This window comes from Cydia fagiglandana, chromosome 13 (genome assembly GCF_963556715.1).
Source record: "Cydia fagiglandana chromosome 13, ilCydFagi1.1, whole genome shotgun sequence".
NCBI lineage: Eukaryota > Metazoa > Arthropoda > Insecta > Lepidoptera > Tortricidae > Cydia > Cydia fagiglandana.
The window spans coordinates 11,091,853-11,104,530 of NC_085944.1; the positions used below are offsets into that span (position 1 = coordinate 11,091,853).

The window sequence follows — 12,678 nt, forward strand, 5'->3', positions numbered from 1 at the left end:
AATTTTATAAAAATTACCATCTGCAGCAGCAAAAATTCTTTGTCAACGTACATATGTACCTATTTTTGGGCCACCTGTATGTGTACAAAAGCAATGTTCAAGTAATATTAATATTAATTGACTGTCCTTACCACATGATCATAATAGTTATAATAGGTTGGTAGGTATTTATGTAAATATTATATTCACTCAGCAAAACGGAAATCGTAAAATGACACGCCAAGGAAACCAATTCTGATTTAATAATTTGCTAAAGTTTTGATCTTGTTATGATATTCTGACCCTAGCTACCCAGTCCCTCCGTTCATCAAGGTAAAATAGAAGATATCCATGGCAATTTCCCTGTGTTCTTGAAACTGTGCCAATCATACAGAAACCTCCCTATGACTATAAACAGAAGGGTAGCCAGGGTCACATTGATTATGTTTATGGTGCTTATAGGCATCTCGGGACCGCTGCGGCAGACTCTTCCCAAAGGCAATGTGCTAATCTGAAAAAAGAAAACTATTTACTGTGAGAACAAGCAATTTTATAAGAAACAACCCTTTATAGTTTTTAACTTGTTACTCTGTGGGCCCTCAATTAAGTATTTTGATGGGACAAGCGTGCTTATTCATTCAAACATACAAAGGGCTGAGTTTATGATTTTGTCAGTGGTTTCAGGCTAACTAAATAAACCAGCATCCGGACGGATACTACGCAACTTAGATATTTGACCGGAGCAAAAATATGGCCGGATAAGTCAGGGGATACCGATGTAGTAGCAGGACATCCCTTTTATTGCGATTACAGCGGCGCCCTACACCCCAGCAGGGGGTAACAGGATGGAAAGAAGAAGAAGACAACGGCGTTAAGGTGACGTTCAAATGTCAACAGCAGTTGCCCTACTGTTGCGACGACGTTATTGGCACTGTATATATCAGTTTCCTTGACAAAATGAGTGACGTTCGCCACGCCAATACTGCCGCGATTTGGACGATCTTCCGTCACTAATTTTATCAAGGAAATTAACAGATACAGCAGCGCTAACGACGCCACAACAGTCAAATGCCCACAGTAATGCCGCTCCAGTTGACATCCGATCGTCACCTGGTGCGGCATTACTGCAGCGTAGGCGCAGGCGATGTGACTGTCAGTCTGGATAAAATTGACAGTGACATCACCTGCGTCAACAGTGCAGCAGTAACGCCGCAAAAGTTCGTTGCTGTTGTCGCAATCTAAATGCCACCTTTAGCGAAATGCTTGCTCTTAATAGAATTAGGAATTTTAATAGTCTGTAACGGAATTTATATTACATTGGAATTTTCTTTAAGACATGGAGCAGCTTCCGATCTATTTTTTTAGGGTTCCGTACCCAAAGGGTAAAACGGGACCCTATTACTAAGACTTCGCTGTCCGTCCGTCCGTCCGTCCGTCCGTCACCAGGCTGTATCTCACGAACCGTGATAACTAGACAGTTGAAATTTTCACAGATGATGTATTTCTGTTGCCGCTATAACAACAAATACTAAAAACAGAATAAAATAAAGATTTAAATGGGGCTCCCTTACAACAAACGTGATTTTTGACAAAAGTTAAGCAACGTCGGGAGTGGTCAATACTTGGATGGGTGACCGTTTTTATTGCTCTTTTTTGTTTTTTTTTTGCATTATGGTACGGAACCTTTCGTGCGCGAGTCCGACTCGCACTCGCCCGGTTTTTTTATTTATTAAATTGCTAACAAAGCGGTCCTAAGTCTTCAAAGAAACACTTTATTGTCAACAGATTGATTGCCTTCCTTTGTTAATTTAATTATCCTTGCTCGTTAGAAGTGTGCTATCTTTTCCATTGATAAATAAACAATTCACGAGTAGGTTAGTTAGTTAGTTATCCTGGGCATTTTCCGCAAATCGACAACCATTGTGCCTATTATGCGTGAGTAGGTATCAAGTGTATTAATACTATTAATATGTCTATTGCTGCTTATTTGTTATTAGCTAACTAATGCTAAGTTCCTACTAAGCTACGAGTAAATAAAACTAACGGCGTAATTTTTCACCGAAAGTTTCATTATAAAATCACTTAGGTATCTTAGCGAGCCGTTTTTAGTGTCGGCCAAACATTACTTTTCATTTAAAAATATTTGTAGTCAAAAATTATATTTTAATTTACATATATAAATATAATTTATAATTTTAAGATACAATAACATCACAATTGAACCCTTCGCAACGCAGGCAATAATAGTTGGGCTCACAATTATAAGGTTAATTAAACTTTAAACGGTTAAGGTTTCCCATAGGAGAGAAACCCACCCAAGGCCGTCAATTTAATGGCTGTTAAGTTGTTCAGATTACTGTAAAATAGGTCATGCGTACATTGGTAACACCATTGCTTACTACAGGCAAAGACATATGTAACTTCGTATAAGATGAATAAAGTCTAAGGAAAAAAACGTGCCTCGGAAATCAAGAAAAAGTCATTCTCGGATAGATGCCGCACACACCTTCAGCCTATACTCGGCTAGGTGGCGAGACGACACTGTTTCATATTTAACAATTTTAACACATAGATATCAGTGAACGAACATGGATCAAAATGATATAAAAATAATAAATTCATTTATCCATAATATATATATATGTCGGAGAATGGCTGAAATGTGCCATCTGTCGCCTTCAAGAGGCGTTTTATCATGCAAACCTTGACAAATAGAGCAAACTAGGGTGTTACACCTGAGTGGCGTTCGACGCAGTTCCGCTAAGACGTCATAGAGTGCGCTATTAAAACAATTGAAGTCGAGAACAATTGAAGTTATGCTGTCAATCAATCTTCAGAAGAAGCACGATGAGAACGAACGGGATAAGATGACGTCTGTGGCGGCTCCTGGGTCAAATCCACTGGTTTGCTTAAGATAAGAAACGTATCGCGTGCTGTGATTTGTAATGAGTCTTGTGCAGTAAAGTTTGTGAGTTGGACATCGTATTTCATTGAAGGCCCTCGTCATCCACGATTGAAGGTTCTAATGTGCTGCCGATAGTATGATACGCCCACAATTCCCGACATATATACATTTTCTTGATAATTTAATAAGTTTTCATTTTGAGCTTTAGTCGTGTCTCGATAGATGGCAGTAAATTTACTGTGACTACAAAATTTACTATGACAGGACCCCTCTATACTATCTATCCTTTTTGCTAAAGGTGACATTCGGAATGAGACTTCAGCGGCGTTAAAGCCTGACCAGTATTATGCATATATGATCATTATCAAGAGGGCGCTCTTATTCTCATGTATAGGGTGAAATAGTTCCAGAGAAATTCCGCAACATGGCGCGTGATCATACATTCAGTCAGGCTTTACTATTACAGCATAGCTGATACAGCCTTGACGCGTAATGTGTCACTATCAATTTCATTCATAAATTGGGTTGTTGACTATGACGGTATATTATAACCAACACTATGGACAAAAAAATACTTAGACTGCTCACTTCATACTTCAGTTTTAGTACAGTCGCCATCAGATATATCAGAGCGGCCAAGGTGCTCATAATCATCCCCCCCCCCCCGCCCCCCCTCTATTGTCAGGGCGTTAGAGCGCGTGTTCAGATATTGTGAACACCTTGGTCGCTCCGATATATCTGATGGCAACTGTACCAATAAGACTACTATTTTAAATTTTCAACGACTGCTTTTAATATTATGTAGTTGTAAATTGTTGTTCAATACAATTTACGTGACTCGCGAAACTAAAGAATTCTAGTATCGAGTAGTGGTACTGACAATTCCGCTACTCGATGCTAGATGTCGACTTCGAAAATAATAGTCGTTTTTGTACCAAAACTATCAGCGCACTCTACAAAGAGCACTCTATTCTTACTATAGTTCTCTATGCCAAAACTTAGGTGCGCTTTCGCTGTGACAGCAAATACAAATGATTTATCCTGTAGGACTATATTATCCGAGCCAGGCTATAGCCGGAAGGAGTGGGAGGCATAACCTCTTCATACGGTATATCCAGAGTAAAGACATATGTAACTTCGTATAAGATGAATAAAGTCTGAGGAAAAACAGTGCCTCGGAAATCAAGAAAAAGTCATTTTCGGATAGATGCCGCACACACCTTCAGCCTATACTCGGCTAGATGGCGAGACGACACCGTTTCATATTTAACAATTTTAACACATAGATATCAGCGAATGAACATGGATCAAAATGAAATAAAAATAATAAAATCATTTATCCATATAACCATACCCCGAAGTTAACGGAATTCAATAAAAACACGGTGTATATATATTTTGTTTGTTAATTTTATACGTTTTCATTTTGAGTTTTAGTCGTGTGTCTGTAGTGTAGTCAGATCATACACAGCTGCTATCAGCTGATACAGCTGATACTTGATGCCTATCTCCCATATATGTATTTTACTACTTTATAGAACATTAAGTTAACGATGCCATAAACCTTGACTTACTGTAATTTATTATACAATGTTTAATGACCATTGCCATAACTTCCACTCGATTAAACCTGTTAAAACCTTAGTATATAAGGCGAGCGCTTTCTACCAATATATTCAGTATTTACTCGACTCTTGTGTTATCATTATAACCCCTGAACGCCGAACACTTCATGGCGACCCTGCCAGTCGGGCTGCTCGAGGCAGCCATAGCTTAGACACCGCCCAGCCAGCCAGCCAGCCAGCTCTACTGCTCCACTGCTGAAGCGAGCACAAATCCGTGAAAATTATGGGAAGCCAGTGCACCAAAAACGACAAGAAAGAAGAGGTGATTATTGCACAGAACGGTGCTTCCAACAACGCCAGCGCTAAACAGGCAGACAGCAGCACAGTTGCAACATATATAACAACAGCTGTGCTGGTAATCGTATGCGTCATTTTTTCATACGCCATATGGAAAAAGATACATAAGTGTCTAACAAGGAAAATTGAGCGACAAGCAGTAGCCACGATAATGCGCAACACCAACAAGGCAGAGCAGAGCGTCTAGGAAGAGCATCAGCCCCACCGCCAAAGAATGACCAATAACGTAAAGCGGTACTACTACTGGCCCGGAATGGATAACGACATTAAGAAATTCGTAAAAAAATGTGATAAATGTCAAAAACAAAAATTCCATAAAAACGTTAAACAACCGCTATGTATTACTAGCACGGCAACAGCGTCATTCGATAAGGTATTCCTAGACTTATGCGGACCCCTAACTAAAGATACAAATGGATATTGCTATATACTTACGTTACAGTGCGAGCTCACAAAGTATGTAGAGGCATATCCACTGCTAAATAAGGAGACAGACACAGTCGCGAGAGCTTTAGTTGATAATTTTATATTACGATATGGTAATCCCAAAGAAATAGGAACAGATAGAGGAAGTGAATTCATCTCATCAACTATGCGCGAAATTTGTAACATTTTAGGTATAAAACAATTGCAATCAACCGCGTACCACCACGAAAGCCTTGGTTCCTTGGAAAATTCACATAAAGCTCTAGGAGCATTTTTAAGAATGCAAACAGACAACCAGGCTCACCAGTGGTCAGATTGGTTACAATATTGGTGTTTTTCCTATAATACGACAGTGCATTCAGCAACTAAATATACACCGTATGAATTAGTATTCGGTAAATTATGTCGTATACCAAGTAATATTGTTAATCAAGTAGATCCAATGTATAATTTTGACTCATATCCAATAGAATTTAAGTATAGATTACAAAAATCCCAAGAGGATGCTAGAAATAATTTAATTAAGACAAAATTATCTAGAAAACTAAGTTATGATTTAAAAACAAATCCAATAACATATACAATAGGAGATTTGGTATTAGTCAAAAAGGAAGATAGAGATAAAATGGACCCAGTGTATAAGGGACCATATACAGTTATTGAAGATCAAGGTACAAATGTAAAAATATTAGTTTTAGGTAAAGAACACATTGTACATAAAAACAGAACAAAACCTTACTATGCATCAATAGAACAACAAACACATTAAATACACGTATAATATAATATATATATATATAACAAAAAAAAAACAGACCCATCCCATTGCATACCACCATCCATATAAGGAACCACTATCTCCATGACACAGAAAATTAATCAATAATGCCTAACAAATAAATATCATATTAACAGATTCAATAAAAGTAAACACATGTTAATGTAACAATGTATTCCATAACCATATAAGGAACATGTAATCTTAGAAATAAGCATGTAAGCAAATTGCATATCCAAATAGCATTAAGATTTTTATTACATTCATAATTTTAAGAACCAATATGTATACCATAGATATAAGTTCACTTAAGCAAAAAAAATAATACTTGTTATATATTTTTTGTCTTAAAAAAAAAAAAAAAAAAACGGGAAAGCTGTAGTGTAGTCAGATCATACACAGCTGCTATCAGCTGATACAGCTGATACTTGATGCCTATCTCCCATATATGTATTTTACTACTTTATAGAACATTAAGTTAACGATGCCATAAACCTTGACTTACTGTAATTTATTATACAATGTTTAATGACCATTGCCATAACTTCCACTCGATTAAACCTGTTAAAACCTTAGTATATACATAAGGCGAGCGCTTTCTACCAATATATTCAGTATTTACTCGACTCTTGTGTTATCATTATAACCCCTGAACGCCGAACACTTCATGTCGATAGATGGCAGTAAATAAACTGTGACTATAAAATGTACAATGACAGGACCCCTCGATACTATCTATTCTTTTTCATCCAGAGTAAAACTGCGAAAACAAATGTGACGTTTATTGCTTGTTTTGTCCTATCTCAAGAATCGCCACACCGTTCTGTTTACGCTACCCTTGTCACAGACCGGCAATTGCCTGTGGCGGTCTTCCTGTGCGTGGGAGCCGCTCATGAACCTTTTTTAGGGTTCCGTACCCAAAGGGTAAACGGGACCCCATTACTAAGACTCAGCTGTCTGTCCGTCCGTCTGTCACCAGGCTGTAGGTATCTCACGAACCGTGATAGCTAGACAGTTGAAATTTTCACAGATGATGTATTTCTGTTGAAGCTATAACAACAAATACTAGAAACAGAATAAAATAAAGATTTAAGTGGGTCTCCCATACAACAAACGTGATTTTTGACCGAAGTTAAGCAACGTCGGGCGGGGTCAGTACTTGGATGGGTGACCGTTTTTTATTTGCCTTTTGTGCATTATGGTACGGAACCCTTCGTGCGCGAGTCCGACTCGCACTTGCCCGGTTTTTTCTGACAATATGAGTTTACATAAAGGTGTTACCTGTACAAGCGATAAAGTCTTGTCATCCGACTGCGAACAGCGTATGTCAGGCAAATCCTGTATCACCCGCTTGTATTTCAGCAACAGCGTCTTGAAGCGCGGGATGAAGTGACAGTCGCAGCGCCAAGGATTGTCACCGAGGAACACATGCATTATGTTATTGTTGCTTTGGAACGCTTTGTCGAACGCGTACACGGGTATCTGAAACAAAATAATAGTTTATGAGACTGCTACAAAATGAGAGGCATTAAAACACGAGTACACAGTATTAGTCAGTTAGAGGGTTTATGATATATATGTGTGTAGATGAAAATCTTTAAATCCTTTGGGAAAAAACATGGATACTAAAATATAGTCAAAGGATATTCTAAGCTGGCATACGTTAGAGAAATACAGCAGCGTTAAAGGATTTTAGCTTTCGCTCAAAGGCATATCCAGTGTATTCCCTTTACATGGAGTTAATGTTTGTGCCTTTTCCAGGCGTAGGTAGACAAAGAGAGTGAACTTAACTCATTGTGAATAGGGCTTTTAGCTTTAAGTAAAAGCACTAATGTATGTCAAAATACAAGTATATGATATTAATGCCATAAAAGAGTCTAATAATTTCACAGGATTCATGAGTCATGACTAAAAGCCTTATGAAAATATCCTGATTGTGTATTTCCATTAATCCGTGGGCAAATTTAGTCCTAATTTACATAAAAAAGTAAGTAGGTACGTAGGTAGAGAAAAAAATAAACTTTAAAAATAATTAATTTTCCATTACTTCCGTAAAAGATTGACCTGTATCCGTAGCTTGGCTAGGAGTACCTAGTATTAAAGAATGTACATACCCATTTTATCTCCAAAGTTTAAGAACAAAAACAATTATTAATTGCTCAACTGATCTTACATCTCTGTACCACCAGGCGTGGCTCACTCCGCGATTTCGTCGCTTTGCTACAGGTAGCTAAAACTCCATCCGTTCGACCCCAATTTTGGGGTTTGCCATAAACCGCGCGTGGCGCTGTCGCCACCTAGCGGCCATATCTGTGCTGATCGTGACATACGCGTTTTGTTAGAGAGTGAGTCTTCTGTACCTAGTACTATTATTTATTCTGTCGTACCACTTCATATTTACACAGATGAAGGGCACGTCTCAAATATTTACCTACGGACAAAATACCTAAATGGAAAAACCGACCAAGTGCGAGTCGGACTCGCGTTTGAAATTCTTAAGATGAGCTCTTTCATTTGATATATGTATAACACGATATAGTTTGAAAAACTAAATTTTTTAATTTTCTCATTTACCCCCCAAAAGTAGGTCCATGTTTAAAATTCATTTATTTACGTTAAATGAGCATCTTTGGGTCATTAATGAATCATCTTTGGGTTTAGCATACCTATGCAATACGGCTAGAATCTTTCTTAATTCTAAATATTGTAAGTTATTGACTGAATTGTAAATTTTATCTTTGTCGACATCTAAAATATTGTAGCTAATTAATTGACTGAATTTGTAAATTTTATCCCTCTTGACATTTTCTCTGTTTGCATGTTTTTTTGTAATTTTTCTGACATGTATATATCTTTCTAGTGTGTAAGTGAATTGGTGTAGTACTGTAAGCTTGCACTTCATTAAATAAATAAATATAAATATAAAATATAAATATAAACTAATTTACATATGTGTACCAAACTTAGTCCAGACATTTCCGAGAAAATAGGCTGTGACAGACAGACAGACGCACGAGTGAATATATAAGGGTTCCGTTTTAAGGGTTCCGGTTTTCCCATTTGAGGTAAGGAACCCCAAAAATGATAGCGAGCGAACTATTTACCTGTTTGAGCAAATTCCCTTTCAGACTCAACAGCCGGAATGTGCTGAACCACTCTGAGCCTTCCAGCTCCTTCACCGTGGAAAGGCTGTTGTTGTCCAAGTAGAGATCCGCAATTTTCTTATAGTGAGGGTTCTGCAGCAGAGTTCCGATCGAGTCAATCTGTCGGCAATTAAATGCAGGCCATAAATGCTGACTGATAATACAGTATAAACAGAACTTTACGTGAGAACGTGGAAGGTCGAAAATCGAATGGTAAGAGAGATATGAAGGGATCTTTATTTAATATATATGTCGCAGTCAAAAGTGTGAACTGGTCAAAAGAACTTTTAACCAACAAAAACAGGCAAAACTACTTTTGACTGAGCATGTTGGTCAAAAGTAGTTTTACCTGAAAATCATTGGTTAATAGTAATTGTGACTGTTACTATCAGTCAAAAGTACTCGCAGAGATAGGTAGGTTAGGGTTATTTTTTTTTGCTACGCCCAAAACACGAAACTGTTCCCAGAGATAGGTAGGTTAGGGTTATTTTTTTTTGCTACGCCCTAAAAACGAAACTGCTGCCAGAAATAGGTATGATTTTCAGGTAAAACTACTTTTGACCAACATGCTCAGTCAAAAGCAGTTTTGCCTGTTTTTGTCGGTTAAAAGTTCTTTTGACCAGTTCATACTTTTGACTGCAACATATACACTGTAAACGTTTTTCATTAGTTGCCTAGCTCAAAACTGGGACAAACCTGTCAAAAGGAATATTTCTAAAGGCAAAAATGCTTTTATATGTCCGGATGTTCTCCTCTGCAAGTTGCATTTCTCAATTGATCGTAGAGAAATTTTGCTGAGCAAATTCGATAGTTAGATAGGATTTTTCTGTAGTTTAGTAATTTTGGAAAATTTTCTAATTGCCAGAAATTGCCATAAAGGAACTCGCTATAATAATAACTCAACAAAGTAAATATGTCTTATTGAAAAAAATTAAGCTCATCTCGAGGTTTACAGCTCACAGACCCTACCTATTAGTCTATTGTTAAAAAGAACAATTATATTTGTTAGTCTGTGCAACTATATTGTATTACTGTTAATCTTATCTTATAACAAAATACCATATAAAAATTAACCTGATAAGTATATTAATAGTCTTGTTAACATAAAGAAAATCTACCTCTATATATTTACATAGTATATACTCGTATCATAAAATCATGAAACGTTAAAGTGTTTCGAACATGGGTCCATAAATGCAAATAGATTATCTTCCCACCTTGTGTCATGCATATGCTTGTGAAGCACACAGACTTCATTAGTGAACGAGCGTATGTGTTTACACGGGGTTTAGGTAAGAACTATCCTCAAGCCGCCCAGGGACCTATAAAAAGGTCTCCTGTTCCATTCTAATTTGAACTTTGTAGAGACAAAATAAAATTTCATTTTGCTTGGCAAGGTTTGACGTATGGGCGGCTAGACGTTATAATCTGTGGTTTAGGGTAAAATTTCATCAAATACCTACCAGAGCATAGTTTACTGCATACATATACGTACCTACTACAATACATAACTAACAACTAACCCTTTATTGTATAAAACTCTTTAAACTCGTAGTAGTAGTAAACTCTTTGCTGTACAAAAACACATATTAAAAAATTTGGGGGTCGATTTTTGAATTCCGATCGCTCAATTTCGCCACTCGAAAGTCGGTGGAAAACGGCGTAATGCTAATTTTTGAAAAACGAGCGATCGAAATTTGGAATCTAGTGGTATTAACCACTCGATTTCAATTCTATTAGTAGAATTTAAGTGCGTAGTATTGGATATATTATTTAACGAAATACACGAAAACGAGTGGTCGAAATTAAAAAATCGGTCCCCAGTACGAACTACACAGGCGAACTTATCCCTGTTCCTCCTCTTTAGTTTGATGTCCTGTTCGTCTTTTATGTGTTATGTTTAATGAAAGATACTGGCTGCAGCTTTATTGGTTACAATACCTAATTGACAAATTTAATGCTTTTATTCCTCCAGTCAAACTTAAGCGGCTCTGTATCTTTAGGTATTTAAATAAAAGTAAACAAACAATTTGTTATAACATTTATTGTTTAACCAACCAATCACAAAACCGCCTGGATCAGTCACTGAACGACTTGACTTTAACCTACATTAGTTGATCACGTAATGTTTTCATCTACCCTCAACTGACTTAAAGAGCCATTTGAGGGTAGATTTTGTTTACCTAGAGAGGCAAAGTATAGTGTAACTCTTGTTTATGGTAACATGTTGCAGGTGTTAAGAGCCCATCAACGTGCACACATCCGCCACTGCTAAATAATCGTGATTATTTAAATTTAACCACAGATATTTAAAAAAGGGGGGCTGCTATACGTACTGTATTGTGTATTTAAGTATCTTTTTAATACATAAAACTAGTTGCTGTATTCGTCAATCTATGCGTCCAAAGTTAAAACGGCCGTTTTGTTTTGAGTTCCTAGATTAACGACAAGCAACATAAAAAATAGTTTGATAGATTCAAAAGGTACTTAAATACACAATACAATACATAGCGGCCCCCTTTTTTAAATACCTGTCGTTAAATTTAAATAATCACGATTATTTAGCATTGGCGCTAGTGTGCACGTTGATGGGCTCTTAAAAAACTGATGTTAAATAGTTATTTCACAGAATTTGCGGTTTGCGTCTCCTTTGCTGCCACTCCAACTTCCAATGGGTAATTCACTATAAATGTAAATGAAAGCTCTCTCTCTGTGGTCGCTCCCTCATGACTGAGGATCGTGGTCATCGGTGGATGTGGATGCTCCACACCTGGTCTTTATGATCTGCCTCCAACGGTGCCTGTTCATCGCGTCTCTGACAACCGAGCAAAAGAAAAGATAATAAATGAAAGCATTCAACATGAAAAACATCGTACCGTGTTACCTTGTTCCCATCAAGCCGGACGGTGGTGGTGCCCGGTGGGAGGGTCTCCGGCGCCTGCTCGAGCCCCAGCCCCGTGCAGTTGGCTGTGATGATGGGGATCAGGCCGCCATGCTTGTCCTCAGCCACGTACGTCATCACGCAAGAGCAGGGCTCTGGGCAGGTGTGGCGGACCATCTGGATGAGAAGCTTTGTATTATTGAGCATTCCACCTGAATGAACACTATGGTTAGCTTATAGTGGTGGAACTAAAAGTGACAGAGGTCTGTAGTAGTTTATGTTCCTTTGAATTTGGCATAGGACATGTTTTTTTAAACGATTGCAGCGCCATCTGCGTTGAAAAAAAGTAAAAACAGTAAACACTTGCCGCGCACGTTCACCACATTTCACTCTCGGAGGGGTAATTCTGATTGTAATAACAGGTTATGAATTTGATCTATATTTGTCATAGATATGATCTGTCAGCGCCAAAAGTGAAACTTTTTCAACCTCCTCCCCCTCCTTCAAATTAGAACCTGATATAAAATAATTCCATTACAATCAGAAAAATTACGCCTCCCGATATTCAAATAAGGCGTTATCACTCAATAACGCTCGGAAACTATGGGCTTAATTTTGAAAAAAAAAAGTGATAAGTTCGCCGA

General features: G+C 37.6%; 1 protein-coding gene across 1 annotated transcript in view; it reads right to left on the minus strand.

Annotated features, from left to right (window-relative positions):
* Nucleotides 1-299: 299 nt before the first annotated feature.
* The window catches only part of LOC134670268 (protein singed wings 2), a 38,774-nt gene continuing 26,395 nt past the window's right edge, over nucleotides 300-12,678 (minus strand). The window contains exons 4-7 of the mRNA XM_063528013.1: nucleotides 12,038-12,211; nucleotides 9,115-9,273; nucleotides 7,292-7,492; nucleotides 300-490 (exon numbers count right to left, since the gene is read on the minus strand). Of these exons, the coding sequence (XP_063384083.1) occupies nucleotides 308-490; nucleotides 7,292-7,492; nucleotides 9,115-9,273; nucleotides 12,038-12,211 (717 nt within the window). The 3' untranslated portion in view covers nucleotides 300-307. The remainder of the gene's footprint in view (nucleotides 491-7,291; nucleotides 7,493-9,114; nucleotides 9,274-12,037; nucleotides 12,212-12,678) is intronic.